The 18,190-nt window shown below is 40.5% G+C and overlaps 1 protein-coding gene across 2 annotated transcripts in view; it reads left to right on the top strand.

Moving 5' to 3' along the window:
- The first annotated feature begins 378 nt into the window (after positions 1-378).
- The window catches only part of CEP41 (centrosomal protein 41), a 43,697-nt gene continuing 25,885 nt past the window's right edge, over positions 379-18,190 (top strand). For both annotated transcript variants that reach the window (XM_030216983.1, XM_030216984.1), the window contains exons 1-3: positions 379-457; positions 6,713-6,776; positions 10,968-11,015. In XM_030216983.1, the coding sequence (XP_030072843.1) occupies positions 428-457; positions 6,713-6,776; positions 10,968-11,015 (142 nt within the window). In that variant the 5' untranslated portion in view covers positions 379-427. The remainder of the gene's footprint in view (positions 458-6,712; positions 6,777-10,967; positions 11,016-18,190) is intronic.

Consider the following 18,190-nt stretch of genomic DNA (forward strand, 5'->3'; position numbering starts at 1 on the left):
CCACGTGACTTGCGGGAAGTTTCACGCACCGATTACGAAAGGAGATGCCAGTGGCGGCTGTCATCATTCAGGTGCCATTTTCGGTAACCTGAAATCTCTAGTCCCCGGCTGAGCGCCTCGACTGCCGCCAGAAAGCCAGGTCAGTCAGTCAGTCAGTCCTCCAGCGCGGTGGCCGCCTGCCCAGGGCGGGAGAGAGACGCACCTCCCCCCCACCCCCCACCAGGTGGCCGCGTCCCCTCGTCGCCTAGCAACCGGGCCGAACTGTCAGCGCGGCGGCCAGGCCCCGCCCCGGGCCTGAATAACAGCCGCAGCCATTGGGCCCTGAAGCGGCAGCTGCCAATTGATGGCGAGTTTACTCATCCGGTGCTGGTGGGAGGCGAAGACTGGCTGCCTTTTTAGTTTGAACTAGAAAAAAAAAAAAAAAAAGATGGCGAGGAGGAGTCTGGGCGACCCTGAGGTGAGGAGAGCCGGGGGAGAGAGGGAAAGAAAGAAGCAGTTACCGAAGGAGGCACTGGAGTATTATTTCCTCGCCGCCTGAAAAAACAAAAAAAAGTCTGGGAGGTGTCTTCATTCTGCATGGAAATGCACTGCATGCAGTAAGGGAACTTTTCGGGGGGGGGGGGGAGTGGGGGGCAACTCTGGCTCAGTGAGTCATGTCGGATCAGTAGTAGGTCTACAAGCAGTGTTTGTTGTCAGGGCCTAAAATTAAAAGGGCAGAGCATCTTCTTCTTTTTGAACCAATCTGTTTCACAGGAACCACTCTTATTTTCGCTATAAAGTGATGCCACATTCAGCCTGCAAAGAGGTGGGAAAATGTGGGATACAAATGCAATAGATAAATAAAATGCTGATGCTCATCAAGTGTTGCTGATGAGATGATGTATTGTAGAATTTCCTATTGTGACCCTTCCAAGGTATTAATGGTGTACATTGTCAGCTTTATAACACATGTTGCTGCTGTTGTAAATCTGGCTAAAAAGCAGAAGCGTTGTTAATTATAGAACAGGAGGCTCAGCTGATCACTGTTGACTTGTAGGTTAGATGTTAGACCAGTGATAGTTTTGTTTATTTATTTGTTGCATTTGTATCCCACATTTTCCCACCCATTTGCAGGCTCAATGTGGCTTACAGAGTTTTGTTGTGATATTTTCATTACAGGATATCAGATACAATTGGTAGTGTACAAAGATTAAGTAATGGAAGAGTGAAGGAAGGTGTTAGGGAGGATAGTATAGAAGGTGGATTATCATGGCTGGGTGGATTAGTGGGGTAGTTTTGCAAGGTTATGGGTTCTCTTTGTAGGCCTTGTTGAAGAGATGTGTCTTCAAAGATTTGCGAAAGTTAGTTATTTTGTCAGTCGTTTTCAGGGCTGTAGGTAGTGCGTTCCACAACTGTTTGAGGAAGACCCTGGCTATCCATCTTACAGTGTTGGTTAGGGTGGGGAAAAAAACATTTCTCGGGGATATTTTATACTAACATAGAGGACAATTTTCAAAGCCTGGATAAATTGGTCTGAAAATTGTCCACTTTATACGACTCAAAAAAAAAAGTATGTGCAAGTTTCACAGCACACTTACTATTAGCTGCATGAAAAGGGTCATTGTAGACATGACAAGTTACCCAATTCCAGGAAGGAAACATTTTGGCAATTCCTGATTTTTGAACTTATATCCCAAAGCAGTGTGGTATTTGTAGTCCTTGATTCTACTCATTGAAATCAGTGTTATAGGGCCCAAAATGGGGTTGTGTAGAATCCAAGAGTGGTCTAAACCCCCACCCCATTTCCCAGAACCGGATAGTTTGGCAGCTCTGGTGTTCCCAGGGGCATATTTATGTCAGGAGAGAAAAGTACATGTGCAGAATGGGATATTCAAATGTGTGCATATTCTTCTTTGCTCACAGAAGGGAGTACAAAGTCTGTGAGTATTTTTCATGGTCATTTAACTGAATTTTCAAAAGAAGAAATACTTTGTAATTAGTTTTCTTTTTAATTGCAGCTCAGGTACCAAAATAGCTGTGGACTGTGTATCTAGATGGATTACTGAAAATTGCGCCCACATAATGCTATATATCTTCAAAAGGATAAGCAAAATATATTTGTTCCTTCCCTATAGTGCAGTAACTCCTAAAGAGACTGTGGTGCATAGCATTTATTTATTTATTTGTTACATTTGTACCCCACATTTTCTCACCTATTTGCAGGCTCATTGTGGCTTACATAGTACCGTAAAGGTGTTCGCCAGTCGGTTGATAACAAATACTAGGTTATGTTGTGGTCGAATGAGGTAGTTGTGTGTCAGGTACCCTGGATTTAAGCATGTGGAAAATACTTTCGCCTTTTGTTTCTCAATAGAAATCAAACAAAATAAAACATGGAAAAGAAAATAAGATGATACCTTTTTTTATTGGACATAACTTAATACATTTCTTGATTAGCTTTCGAAGGTTGCCCTTCTTCCGATCTGACGAAGAAGGGCAACCTTCGAAAGCTAATCAAGAAATGTATTAAGTTATGTCCAATAAAAAAGGTATCATCTTATTTTCTTTTCCATGTTTTATTTTGTTTGATTTCTATTGATAACCTTAAGAGTGGACTAACACGGCTACCACACGCCTTTTGTTTCAAATGTACCATCTATTTTAGCAGTTCAATTCCTCTGCCTTGGCAATGGGATTAGCTCAATCATATCTCACTGGAGTTGGATAGCAGGGTAGTAATCCTCCCATATTGTACAGGTTCTTGATCACAGTCAAAAGGCCAAAAAGCGACCATCCTTGGCTCATAACACAGATACATGGATTTTAGTCAAAAAGTTAAGAGGCATTAATGCTTTTTTTGCATTATACACATTTGGGTAGTGTTCAACTTGGACCAACTTTCTGGAATAACTAGATTGAATTGCCTTGAAAGTAGGGAAACCTATGGCCCACAAATCATCTACTATAGACATGCACGGACTTCCATCTCCAGAGCACATAATGCTGGTGTTGCTGGTTTTTCATTGTAGCATATGCATGAGACTTTAAATCTCTGGGTCTCTTTCAGATCTGCCAGTGTTTAAGTTCCGAAGATCACCTATTTATTTATTTATTTTATTGCATTTGTATCCCACATTTTCCCACCTTTTTGCGGGCTCAGTGTGGCTTACAATACATTATGAATGATGGAAATACAATTTGTTACAACTCGGTTATGGATTACATTGTGAAGAGTTATGCGAGACAAAATCAAGGTATCGTTAAGGAATATAACAATGGAAAATCCATTCCATACTTGTTGTATGCATGTTTAAAGCAGCTGTAGTCTTTTTATTTCCTTGTTGTGATTTGAAAGCTAATAACAGCTAACTAGAACTCCAATTGCTCTCATATCTGTCTATTAAAATGTTGTAAGGTGTATTGTGTTGATATTGTAAGTAGAGTATTATGCCAAAATATGCACTGTTGTTTGAATATTTTTACTGCTGTAATTTTCTATTGGCTATATCTGGCTTAATCTTGCTATACACTGCCTTTGGTGAATTTCTTTAAAAGGCAGTAAATAAATCCTAACAAATACATAAATTTGCTACAAGAGAAGAGGAACTGGAGCTTGGTGAGAGGTGCAGAAAGAGAGAGAGAGCTTAAATTTGAGATTCATGGTAGTTAGTCGTACTGTCACATTTCTCACGATCCAGATATAAACCTTTATCATTAGCACTTGTGGAAGTGCAGAATGTGCCATGCTTAGAACAATTTAGGAGGTCTTTTATTAAGGTGTGCTGGCATTTTTAGCTCATGCTAAAAATCAGCTGCCACTAAATGCCCATGGGTGTCTCAGCGTTTAGCGCCAGCTGATTTTTAGCACGATCTACCTCTACCACACCTTAGTACACCTTAGTGAAAGACCCCCTTAATGATCCTTCAAATGAGCTTGCCTTTATAGAGAGAGATTTTGCCCAGGCATAGATAATGTTCAACTGCTTTCTTCAATAGATCACACTTAGATCAGGCCGGCAACCACAGTCCTTGATGGCCACTACCCAGTTGGGTTTTCAAGAACTCCACAGTGAATATGCATGAGATTGATTGATTGATTGATTTACACGTACTACTTCCATTGTATTCAAATATATCTTTTTATCTTTATCTGTTTTACTAAGAAACAAGACGTTTCCCTATATAACAAAAGAAGCCAAAGAAATTATAAATCAATCAAGCCCACATCCGTCAGAGTATTAGTGAAAGTAAAAAAAAAAAACAATAAGAAAAACTGTACCTAATACTAGTACGTTTTAAGTGCTGATCTATTTATCTAATTTCTACTAATCTATACCTAATGGCCCTGTACAGTGGATTCTTTCTCATGCAAAAAATTCTCTTAAAGTGGTCAAGATCCAAAAATATATAATTATTATTCTGAAATGTTATCAAACACTTGTAGGGGAACTTAAAAAAAAATGTTGCTTCCACTTCAAGGAGACACAGAGGCATATTTTCAAAGCACTTAGACTTGCAAAGTTCCATAGTAACCTATGGAACTTTGTAAGTCTAAGTGCTTTGAAAATGAGCCCCATGGTGTCAGCAAAAGAAAACGTTTATGCTTCACTTGTGTGGCCCAGATTCAAAGTTACTGACCACAGTATAAGGCGTCTTAAGTTTTTGGTTTTTGCAAGCTTATTTTAAGAATAATCTGATTGACACAAAAAAGTCATGAACAGAGTATGTGCAAATAGATCTCATGCAGATTTGTTGTGGAAATCTTGAAAACCCAACTGGGTTGTGATCCTTGAGGACCATGGCCGCCCGCCGCTGATTTAGATCTCTGTTTTTCAACCTACAAAATTGAGTAGAAAGAAAAAAAGAAATCCCAGCAGGAGTTATTCTGCCTCACCTCTGAGTAGGGTTCCTAGCTGGTTCCATTTTTTACTGACAGGTTTATCCAGTCCTAGTTTTACCCCTTGTCATTTAGGAGTTTGCCACCGTAATTTGAAAGGTAGGGCCACAATTCCATGTGTGCAGTAGGGAAAAACTAGGATCAACTTATTGGTAAAATCTAACACCAGCTGTCTGTCCTGCCTCTGAGACTTTCAGATGTATTTTCAGAGCACTTATACCTATGGAACTTTGTACGTAAGTGTTTTGAAAATGAGCTCTATAACCTACTCTGTTGGCTTCTATAAGAGACACCATCCTATCCCAAATAAATAGGTACTTAAAAAAGCATTCACCCCAACAAGCAATGTGTATTTGCTTGGAAGTCAGTAGATTTCCATTTTTGTGCTGTAATGTAAGAACCCTTACATTTTTTTGCACTGTATCATCCTTATTGAATGCAAATATATTCTGTTTATGTTTAGGATATCGTTTATCATACGGTAACATAGCACTTCAGAAGTATAAATGCAGCTTGTGAACAATACAGTTGTAAAACATAAGTGGAATTACTTTTCCTAGCTGTTACAACATACCATGAGCACATTTTAAGACATGAGGATGAGTCAGTTGGCCAACTTGCAACAGGATTGCTGAAAATGTGGTGTCTCCTAAAATGTACTTTCATTGTTATGTCACTGGACAAAAATAAAGCTTTCTCTGTCTATTTTGGGATTCTCTGTTCATAGATCTAATAGTCAAAATCAGCATTGGTATATTTAATTACTATACACATAACATGGAAAAGCTTTACATTCTATTTTATCTTGTCCATTTTCTTTTTTTTTTCTCTCTCTGTCTTCACTTTTTCCCACTTTTCATTTTGCTCCATTTCTTTATTCTTTCCTTTTTGACTATTCATATCTCTAACCATCCCAGTCTAATCACCATCTCTTTACCTCTTCCTCCTTGCTTTTTCTAAATTTGTTTTTTATTGTCTTCCATGCTTCTTCACCCCTTCCCATCTTTGGTTTTACTCTTCTATCTCGTATCCCCACTGCCTTTGCCTTCCAGTTCTTACTTGTATAAATTGCAATAATTTCCCTTTTTTCACCTCCCTGGCAACCTTCTGGCTTTCTAGCTCCTACTGTCACCCCTTTTCCAGCCTAATGCTTCCCTATCTGTCTCACATTTCCTCCCCAGCCCCCCCCCCCCCCCCCCATTCCCACCTTTGTTTTTTTCTCTATTTCATCAGTCTCTTATTTCCCCCATTTTCTTTCTCCCACCATTGAGTCCCTCATTTTCACCCTTTCTACTTATTCTCTCTCAAATGTAGTCCACATGTACTTTCTGTTTATCCCCTCGCTAGCCCCAGCTCATTCACTGTTGCTACTCTTTCTCCTGCTTCCAGTCCTTTTCTCCTTTTACCCTCTCTCCAATCAAGTTTGCCATTTCTGCCTTCTCCTACCTACTCCATAGCCCAACCCTTTCCTCTGCCTCTTAGTCCCTTCCTTGTCCTCCATGTTCTTCATATCTTCTCTTATCTGTGGCATAGTCTGTATGGAAGGCTCCTGTGTGATTTCCTGTTTCTTGAAAATGTTGCAAATCAGGGAAAAAAGATGTATTTAGCAACCAGAGTGGACCCCCCCCCCCCCCCCCCATGACATCTCTGGCACAGGGAGAAAAAATTATGTCTAAGTTGAAACAGGGAGTTGAAACTGAGTTTTAAACCTGTGTCTGAGAATTATTCCTGATTTGTAACCACTCTAATCACATCACCTCCACAATATATTTTGAAAGCTGCTTGATATTAGTTAGAAATTGTTTTAATCATATTCATATTTCTTGTGTTTTTCAGTATTTGAAGAAAAGAATTCCACAAAATCCAAAGTACCAGCATATTAAAAGCAGACTAGACACTGGTAAGGGAAATGCCATCTTTCTTAATGAACAGAAGCTACAGCAGTGAATTGTCAGCTGTTGCTGAATACTGATTGCAAATTCTGCTTTCTGATCAGATGCTATCACTTTCCTTTACTAACTCCCAAACATTCAGTCAAGCAGTGCAGTATCACGCATTCAGTCAAGAAGTGGAGTATCATTTATTTTATTTTATTTTTGTTACATTTGTACCCCGCGCTTTCCCACTTATGGCAGGCTCAATGCGGTGGGCAATGGAGGGTTTAGTGATTTGCCCAGAGTCACAAGGAGCTGCCTGTGCCGGGAATCAAACTCAGTTACTCAGGACCAAAGTCCACCACCCTAACCACTAGGCCACTCCTCCACTCCAACTATCACTCACATTGGGGGTAATTTTATACAATCCAAAAAAAGGGAAAAAAATATTCCACAGAAAAACACAAAGTGGAAATCGCCAACACAATGCCCACTGAATCAAGGCAAACGTTTATTGTTCAGTCAAACAAAAGGATGTTGATAACCTGACCCGACACAGGCCGTGTTTCAGCAATCCAGCCTTCATCTGGGGTCCTTATAGGTCAGCTGTTAATGTTTTACACTGTAAAATCAGGACGTAGTGTGTATGTATATATATATATATATATATATATATATATATATATACTTAAAACAATTGTAATTGGCAAAGGCGCCAGCAAGAACACAGTTATTTATTTAGTTATGCATGCATTTATTCCTTTCACATTTTTTTCCTTCTCAAAACCAGTAGGCTATAATATTCTTCAATTTTCAGTGTAATAATTGCACCAGTTGCATCTCTCTTCTGTGGAGGGGGTAATTCCCTTGAAACAGCCAGTTTGGCAAAACATAAATTCATGTTGGGTTCCTGTTTTTTTGCTACAACTTCCTTTGAAATTGAATTTCTGTAATGCACACGCACACCTCTCAAATGCTACTTTATTAGTTTAAAGTGTAATGTGGGTATAGATATTGATAGTGGACTTTGAGACAGAAGGGATATAGGTGTGAGTATTCAGGCTAAAAGTAATCATCAATGCTTTATTTTATTGTGAATATTAATATTGGGAAGTCAACATTTATTTATTAAAGATGTCCTTATTTTTTTGTGGAATAACTGACAAAAGTCATTAGAAATATTGATGAACCTCAAGTCTAGTAATCTGCACAAACAAAGAAACATTTCTTCCATTTCAGACCTTTAAATAGCTGCTGATTCCCCTGGGCAGTCTGGACACCCACAGGAATGGTTTCTTGTGTAGTTTGTTTGCAGATTGCCTGTAGCCATGTGAGTTACTTACAGATTTCCATACAAAAGTGTAGCTTATGAAAATAGGGCCCCTGCTCAAACTGGTAAATGCAGTTAATCTGGCCCAGAATGAAAGGGAATTCGCATTAAATCCAGGACAGTCTTTTTTTTATCAGTTGGACTGAATTTTGACTGAATGCATGAAACTAAGAGTGAAAATAAAAGTTGGAGGGTTGTTGACTTCTGTTGCCATTGCTAGCATCTTTTCAGCCTGCCAAACATGTCCACTGGCCGACAGGATGGGGCCCAGGCGGTTTGTCCTCTAGAAAAGACTCAAACAGAATTCATGGAGCCATATTATTGTACAGAGGCTCTGTAAGTCTGCCCACCTAAGAAGGCCAGACAAGAGGATTTACTGTTAGTACCATCGAACCTCAACATCACTAGTTTCTGGCTAACAACCTGATTCAGCCACCTCCACCTTCTATTGCTCCAGTCTTAATTGAAATAGAGTCTATGGTGAGCTCGCTGTCTAGGGAGACCCATTTCTCATTTCTGATGTACGCTTACCAGCTAAAACTTCTCATCTCCCTGCCCTTTATTTAAAATATATGCCCTGGGCTATTATGATCTTCAAGAGAAAACAAAGCCTTGATCTTTAGTGGTAGGCATTCTCTAATACTGCACTGGGCACAAGGACCATAGTTGATTATCATTATAAAGAAAGATTGTGAAATAGCTTGAGAGCAGTTGATTACATTATCCAAGGTAACATGGATTTGCTATGAGACATCAGATCAAACAAATCGGATGAATTCTATGGGATCCTTACCACAGAAAGTGCAGTATATTCCTTTGTGTGTACCTAAAGAACATTCTCATCAAGAACATCTCCACTACTACTACTACTATTTAGCATTTCTGTAGCGCTACAAGACGTACGCAGCGCTGCACAAACATGGAAGAAAGACAGTCCCTGCTCAAAGAGCTTACAATCTAATAGACAAAAAATAAATAAAGTAATCAAATCAATTAATGTGAACGGGAAGGAAGAGAGGAGGGTAGGTGGAGGCGAGTGGTTACGAGTCAAAAGCAATGTTAAAGAGGTGGGCTTTCAGTCTAGATTTAAAGGTGGCCAAGGATGGGGCAAGACGTAGGAGCTCAGGAAGTTTATTCCAGGCGTAGGGTGCAGCGAGACAGAAGGCGCGAAGTCTGGAGTTGGCAGTAGTGGAGAAGGGAACAGATAAGAAGGATTTATCCATGGAGCGGAGTGCACGGGAAGGGGTGTAGGGAAGGACGAGTGTGGAGAGATACTGGGGAGCAGCAGAGTGAGTGCATTTATAGGTTAGTAGAAGAAGTTTGAACAGGATGCGAAAACGGATAGGGAGCCAGTGAAGGGTCTTGAGGAGAGGGGTAGTATGAGTAAAGCGACCCTGGCGGAAGACGAGACGGGCAGCAGAGTTTTGAACCGACTGGAGAGGGGAGAGGTGACTAAGTGGGAGGCCAGCAAGAAGCAGATTGCAGTAGTCTAAACGAGAGGTGACAAGGATGTGGATGAGGGTTTTGGTAGAGTGCTCGGAAAGAAAGGGACGGATTTTACGGATGTTGTAAAGAAAGAAACGACAGGTCTTGGCAATCTGCTAGATATGAGCAGAGAAGGAGAGAGAAGAGTCAAAGATGACCCCAAGGTTTCGAGCTGAGGAGACAGGGAGAATATGAGAGCCATCAACAGAAATAGAAAACGGGGGGAGCGGGGAGGTGGGTTTGGGGGGGAAAATGAGAAGCTCGGTTTTGGTCATATTTAATTTCAGGTGGCGTTGAGACATCCAGACAGCAATGGATGGATGTCCACAAGAGAAACCATAGCGATTTGGGGGGAAGGAATGAGGTGTCACCTTATGGTGCCTTTTCTGATGTGAGAAAATTTCTTACAGACTTTTCAACCTGCTATAACATGAATAACTGTTTCCAACTCTTTCTTATAGAAGCTGCGTGTTCTTGCTGTTAACCTCCTTCTCGTCCATATCTGTGGCCCTGGCACCTACCTATCAATGTCTCATCCTTATGTTTATATTGACCTCTCCTCTATCATTCACATGTCCACTTCTTGATCTATGTATGGCGTTACTCCATCCCTTCAACTTGTTTAGAAGACTCCTGTATGGACCACAATGTCGGTAGCTTTATGGAAATCAAAGTGCACTGATGAGTCAGCTTGTCATCTACCCACATAAATTAATCGGATTTGTTTGATTTGAACTCTAATAGCAAATCCATGCTGTTTTGGATCCTGTAATCAGATGGATTCAAGCTAGTTCATAATATTTTGTTTTATAGAGATTCCATTAATTTTCCCACTGCCTGAGTCCAGTTCCCTAGAATAACTCTGTCTTCATGTGAGGGAGTCAGATGAGTCTTGTTTTCAGGATATCCACAATAAATATTTATAAGATGCATTTGCATCTCTTTGGACTAAGAACAAGGGTAGTAGACTCCTTTTTAGTATCATAAAGTGTATCCTCTCTGGGTTCCTTACTTTGTCTGCTTAGTTTCATCTGAATTTCTCTCCCATAAATGTATTTGCATCCCTTTTTTTCATCCGTGCTCTTCTTTCTCCTCCTATAGGCTTTAATCTCCCTCCTTTTGTGGAAGCTGTGGAGTTTTGTTCTATACTTGGTCGTCATCATCCTTTGTTGTTTTCTCAATCTTTTCCACCTTTGCTCTCCTGACTGCCTTCTCCACTTTCCTCTGATTTTACATATGATGCCCTGTTCTCCTAAGGTTCTTTGTAACTTTCAAATGCTAATCTTTAGACTCTTAGCTTACCAGTCATATTAAAAAAATATATGTTTATCTATATTATCTTGGTGTCTTTTCCCCTCTCTATAAAAGAGGTAACATCTTGCTCTTTCTTTTTTTGTTGCAGGGAACAGCATGACCAAGTACATGGAAAAACTAGAAGAAATCAATAAAAGTAAGTGTATTACAGGTGAAAAAATACAATTTGGGTGACTGGCAATCTAGTAGCATTATAGCAACAGGATCTAAGCTTTGCAAAATGTTCAGTTCTTTAAACATAGGAGGTTGAAGTTAAATATGTTGCCTCCATGTCGGTTAGGCATGGAGAAGGGTTTGCTTGAACAACACTAGCCTAAGTGCAAAGGGGGATTTCTGATGGAGGAGCAGCCTAGTGATTGGAGCACCAGGCTGACTACCATGGAAGCCCAGTTCTATCCTGCTGCTTCTCCTTGAGAACTTGGGCAGTCACTTAGCCCTCCATTGCCTCAGGTGTCTTTCGCAGGAAGGATTTCGGAAGGGTCTGGTTGACAGTTTTCTGAAGGTTCAGAGTGTAGCTCTGGCCCGTTTTCAAGGGCAACCGGGGGGACATTTTTTGGCCTCGTATCCAGACATTGTCTATTTCTTGAAAGGTATGTCTGATGCAGGCACGCGTTCTGCCCTGGAATCTTAATTTGGGCCTGAAGGGCCCTTGGAGGTTCCCCATTTGAACTGCTTTGCAGAGCAGCTTTGAAGATGTGCATTTTTTGGTGGCTGTTTGTTCAGGCAGGAGGATTTCAGAGCTTCAGATGCTGTCTCATAGGAAGCTGTTCTTGCACTTTACAGAGGCAGGGATTTGGTCCAGACAGTTCCATATTTCTTCCTAAAGGTGTCTTTTTTTATTTATTTTTATTTTATTAGGATTTTTATTTACTGCCTTTTTTGAAGAAATTCACCCAAGGTGTGGTACCGTAAGAATAACCTGGACATAGGCAATACATGATTATAGCAGTAAAAATACATTCAAGTAATAGTAAATATTATAACATAGTATGCTACTTCCAGTGTCAACACATTAAAATATCTTAAATAGACAGCAAAGGTGGAACATATAGACAGATAAAGAGGAGCAGGGGTTTGATAAGCATGAGTAACTAAAGGAAGCAATTGCACATAGTCATAAAAGCTGTGTGTGTTGTAAGCAAGTGCTTCTGCAGTAAGTGCAGCCGATGTAAGCCCTTGTTTGTTTGAGTATCTAGTTAGTTGCTTCGTCCATCAAAGCCTTGGGGAAAAGAGCCAGGCTTTCACCTGCTTCCTGAAGAAGCTATAGCCTTCTGTTAGGCAAAGCCTTTCTGGGGCTGCCTAATGTTTAGTGCAGCGAGCTGAGAACTAGGGGAGCCTGGTTCAAAAACCACTGCAGCCCCTTGTGATCTTGGGCAAGTTACTTAATCCTCCAATGTCTCAGGTACAAAAGGGACAGTAAAATACCTACCTGTACACAGCTTCAATAGCTTTTAAGCTTGCAGGCAGTTTATAAGAAATTTGAAAATTCAAAAAATAAATTCCAGAGGTCGGGGACTACTCAGGAGAAGGCTCATTGGCAGGTATCACATTACATGATTTAATTTAGAGAAGGCATAGTTAGGGATACTTCTTGGGATAACCTTAGTGACTTTGGAAGTGCATAAAGGGAGATCTGGTGTTCAAGTACTCTTGACCCATTTTCTTTAAGGACCTTGAAGATCAGAGAGAGAGTTTTTTTTAAATTTAGCCATGTATTATACTGGTTACCAGTAGAATATAAGCATTGCCATACTAGAACAGACCGAAGGTCCATCAAGCCCAGTATCCTGTTTTCAACAGTGGCCAATCCAGGTCATGAGTAACTAGCAAGATCCCAGGTCCTTTTTGCGCCCACACACCATTGCAGAAAACTCATTGGAAATAATTTTCTTTGCCTGAATGTTCCATGTGGATGTTGTTTTTCCTCAAGTGTAAAATGTCTAATGGTGCTGTTTTTGGACCTAAGGTGGTATTGGTTCTTCCCACAGCAAGGTTGTTAGACATGGTGACATCTACTACACTAACACCCCTGAAGAAGGCTTGTTGCCGAAACACAGCCCATGTAGGTTCCTTTTTACTAATAAACTTACCTTTTGGACGCTCTTACCCTTTGATTGTGCTGGTCATTTGGTTCGGCTTCCACCCCTTTTGTGCTCACTTCTCTTCTGTGGAAGGTGTGGACCCCACCTTTCTTCCGCAGCCAAAGGTGAAACAAGGCCCATGTTGGCAGTGAGTCCATTATAAAATTAAGATAAGTAGCGTTGAGCTTATATATAAAATTTATTTTTAAAAAGAGGATCTGATATTGACAATGAAAGGGTTATAATGTTGATGAATAAATAGTGGCCAATGAGGAAGCAGGCAAACTATGGATTGAGTGGTTCGTTTGAAAAGTTGCCATTGAGGTCTAGAAAACTAGTATATGATATGGTGGTTTGATAATTTTTGATTACTGTTGGATGTTATATGGACCAAATTACTTTCTATCAGTCATGCTGTGAGAGCAAGAGTATAAACAAGTCCTGCCTGGTTTAGTGGGGTACATTGGTAAATGTCATTCATTCCAGACTTTTCTGGTAGACTATAAAGAAGGAGAAACTTCTTATCTGCTATCTTTCTTTTCTTGAGTCCAGGCCAGTCCAGAATTCTGTCCTGATGTATGTTGCACCTATTTTGTGTTGAGGACTAATTCTGTTTGTGTTCTTGTTCTGTGTGTTCTAGTGCCTTCTGGTTGGTCATGTGGAGGAGTGGCCTAGTGGTTAGGGTGGTGGACTTTGGTCCTGAGGAACTGAGTTGGATTCCCAGCACAGGCAGCTCCTTGTGACTCTGGGCAAGTCACTTAACCCTCCGTTGCCCCATGTAAGCCGCATTGAGCCTGCCATGAGTGGGAAAGCGCAGGGTACAAATGTAACAAAAATAAAATAAAAAAAATGTGTGTGAAGAGTCTGTTTCCCTCCTCCCCGCATTAGGGTAATCCTGGAAGGAAGGGAGTACAGCAGTTATCTGTATATGTTTTGTTACAGAAAATACTTTATAAGGGCATAGGTTCATAAGCATTTGTTCTCTGTCTTCATCTTCTGGTTGAGGAACATAACCCATCCATTCTGGAATGATATGGTAAGCTTCAAGAGAAGAAAATCAGCAAGTAAAATTTCTCCTGTTTGCAAGTGCTGTGAAGCTTTAAAAAAAAAAAAGAGAGAGAATGAAAGAGCTCCCTGTTTTCTTATGTCTTTGGGATGGCAGCCCCCTTTCCTGAGGAGCTTAAGAGCAGCATTTTAGAAAGGACGTACAAATGGAAATTGAGACATCTAGGTCTGAAGCCTCAAGTTTCACTGGTATTTAAGAACAGGATCTGTCAACGAAGAGCCTGTTCTAAAATACATGTAGAAATTGACCTTTTATGCACTGACTACGTGCACCAGGATCATCCATTTTAGAAGCTTAAAATTCTGATATATCCACAGGTAAAAATAGGCACATAAATGTTTATGGTATGAAATAGCAACATAAACATTCATATAAATGTTGGCCAGTTTAGAAATGTTTATTTTTCTTGAAGCTTGCCAGTTTATGTATAATGTATATGCACAACTCTCCGGAAAGACAGTCAGCCTGGTCCAGCTGGGTAAGGATTATTTTTCCATTTGCTTACTCCTTACCCCTATGGAGCTGTTTGTGGATTTTGTGCAGTGACTGAGAGCAGTGCTATAACCCCGGCCCTGTGCAAGTGACATCAGACGCCATACCTTCTGGCCCTACAAGGGGGCCGACTGGTAGGTGGGCTTTTCCCAGTGGCGGGCTCCGCCGAGTGTGGATCAAGATGCTAGGATTTTTTTTAACTTCAGTTTTTAAATTGTTTTGATAAAACCAAGCTAAATGAGCTGTGATTGGCTGACAGAAACTTGGAGGGACTTAATGGAAAGTGAAGGAACTCTAAACAATTGATTCATGTGGTGCAGTGCTTAGAGCAGTGGCCTGGGAATCAGAAGGTGGCTGGTTCAAATCTCCCTTTTACTATTTTTTTTTAATTTGGACGTCCCCAACTGCACTTGCATGTTTTTTTTTTTTTCTTCCGATTTTTGTTCTCTGCATGGGTCCGGGCAGCACCAACTAAACTAAATTTGCTTGGGGGACCTGCATACTGCTGTCATGGAGCTTGGGATGATATTTGAGGCTGGCATAGAGGCAACTCAGGGGGACCAGAACACTACCAATGCTGGCCCCTCCCACGACCAAATGCCTTGGATTTGTTCATTTTTGAGCTGGGGCGCTTTGGTTTCGATTATCGCTGAAAAACAAAAACGCCTAGCTCAAAAAAACGCCCAAATCCTATGCATTTGCCCGGCACAAACCGTATTTTCGAAACCAAAGATAAACGTCCATCTTTTTCGAAAATACGATTCGGCCGGACCCGTTCTCGGAGATGGACGTTTTTACAAATGGGCGTTCGCGTTCGATTGTGCCCCTCTATGTCTCCTTCCAGAAACCTCATTCAGAGCAAGCACTGGGGTCAAATGGGTTATCAGAAAAAATGGATGGGCCAGAGATGGATCAAGGATCTGTATAATGAGAACATGACCCATGTTCTTTTTATATAGGGGCCTACCTATTCGAGCTCAGTTTCAAATGCTACTTCAGTTATCTATTATAGTAGTCATTTTGAGTTAGAATATGAGAATGGCATTCCCATGGTTAGGAAAGGTGGCGGAATACTTGGGAACAGCATTCTCCTTGTTAAACAATTGTCTGATTTATATAGGGGGTGGCTTGAATGATGACCTTTGCTTACTCTGCCTTCAATTATAGGCTTTAGATCCAGCCACATGGAAGTTCATTTTGTAGCAGGTCACATAGGTAGGAATTGCAAGTAGATATCTATTTTGGGGCTGTATTATGACATGCAGGAGCGTATGTCGCTTTTTTAAATAGCCTGGCAAAACCTGTAGAAATCATGCCAAAAATGCAGCCATGTCCACACCCCTACTTATAAATGTACTTTTACATGCCTACATCATGGGGTATTTTATAAAAGCCCTTTCCAGTGGGTAAGAAAAGGATTCCCCCCCCCCCAAATAACATTATAAAATTAATCCTGCATTTCATTCTTAAAGAATGACTACAGCCTTCTCAATCCATAGCTGAGAAGGGACTGTGAATGCTGTTCTCATATCAGTCCCAGCCCCGGCTGAAACCTGACTTAGGGATCAAATTGGGGACCTTCCTGCACCATGGGCACATACAAATGTATAATTTTTACTTTTATTGTTTTTATATTAATAAATGAGGGGGGGGGGAGCCCAGTAACCAAACTAGCCAAAACCCAACCAATGCAAATTTATCCTGGATCCTCAAATACCAGGGAAAAAAAGTCACTTTCTTTCTAGAACAGGGCTTCCCAAGCTATGAGTAGCAAACCCAAATGGAGTCGCACATTTTGGGTGATGTCCCAGGCCAGAAGTACATAGACGTGTCGTGATGATGCACCTCTGCAGGGTCACAGATATCACTATGGCCGTAACCATGGGGTCAAAGTCTGAAAAATGTTAGCTCTATTTTAGAAACCGAAAAAAAATTGGTTTCCTGGTGGATTTCCAATGGTAAACTGTTCCACTATTAAAAAGACTATTACATGAAAATATAACTGCCTCATTGTTTTTACTTTAGGAATTTCTGTAATAGAGAGCTTTGGTTAGGCAGTAGTTTAATATCAAGGAAATAAGTCAAATCAGATCTAATTTTTTTAATGGTTCCTGATTATAGGATAATTTGCTCAGAATACATTTGAGAATAATGAAGCACTCAGATTGTAAAGAGGAAAGTGTGACCCTCAGACATGAGTTTATCTCTGCCCAGTTTCTAATTTCCCAATCGCCGATGCCCAAAGTTTCTTATGTTTGTTACAAGGCTCTTATTCGCATGGATGGTTCTGCTCAGATTCCATTGACAGCTTAGTGCTATTTCCAATCAAATCACAACCACAAATGTGATTCTGTTGGTAAATCCTCCGCTGTGAATTGAAATTTTTTCTTGTGTGGTAGCTTTTGCGAAGTGGAGCCTTAAAAGCACAAAGGAAGTTTTGTAGGTCCACTTGCATTGAATTCAGAATCTGCTTTACTTATGAGAATGGACACTTTGTACCTGTTGGCCCTTTGCAGACTCTGCTGGTGATTTCTCACGGATAGATGATACCACCTGGACTCTATTTGAAACAGTTGCTACAGTTCTTCCTCTGTCTCTGCTGTAACACAAGAGATGCAGGATATTAAAAAAAAAAAAAATCAACCTGATGAGTACTGCTGTGATTATTTATTCTGTGAAATGAGATTTGAAGAGGGTGCTGAAGACAGATGCAGGTTCTTATGAAATACAGTAGAGCTTTCTGCAGTATAGAGTGAAAGAAGGCAAGCACCTTTTTAAAATATACTTCATCTACAAAAATGTGCTCTCTCGATTCTGAATCTCTGGTCCTAATGTCTCAAAGTCTGGATGAGTCACCAGGCAAGTCTGAGCCAGGTAAGTGCAATACAGATTGTGGGGGGGTGATACACTAAGGGAAGGGGGAGTTATCAGTGTGGGCTACCTTTAAGAGTTATTATTTTACTGTTAACCACAGTTATTAGTAACTAGGTCTCATTGCATAAAATGGGACCTGTGCTAAAATAGCAATAATTAGTGGGAATAAAATAACATGTTTTAATGGTAGCCTACATTAATAACTACTCCACTAAATGCCTCCAGCTATTAAGACTAAAATACTAACATAGGATGAAATCTGTTGAGAACTCGATCAGAGCCAAAAGAGAACCAGAGTGTCAAAACCCCCACCCCTGGAAATTCATTATATTTTTAGGGGGAGGGGAGGGGAAGTTGTGTTTCATATTCTTATTCAGAGGCCCTAAGTTGGGGGAAAACTGGCTTTAGCGCGCCCTTGCATGGTTTTCTCCGCACGCTAAGGCCATTTTTACCACAGCAGTAAAATAGACAATTTTCTTTTTTGTATTACTGGCCACGCGCTAGTATAGCCATAAAAAAAAAATGAAATAACCATATGAGCCCTTATGGACGCACTAATTGATTAGTGCAGGAAAACACACTGTCCACCCCCTGACATGTCCCACTCCACAAAAAAAATTACAAAAAATGTTTTAGCATTCGGATTAGCACATGCTATTTCAGCAGTTCCTGCAGGATGCATGAGCACGTCCTATTGTATACCATTTTAAGCTGTGTTAGGCACACATTTGTGCCTAACCAGCTTAGTAAATGGACTTTAAGTATTGGTTTCTAGTTTGTTTGTTTTTTAACTCGCAT

This window comes from Microcaecilia unicolor, chromosome 10 (genome assembly GCF_901765095.1).
Source record: "Microcaecilia unicolor chromosome 10, aMicUni1.1, whole genome shotgun sequence".
NCBI classification, from domain to species: domain Eukaryota; kingdom Metazoa; phylum Chordata; class Amphibia; order Gymnophiona; family Siphonopidae; genus Microcaecilia; species Microcaecilia unicolor.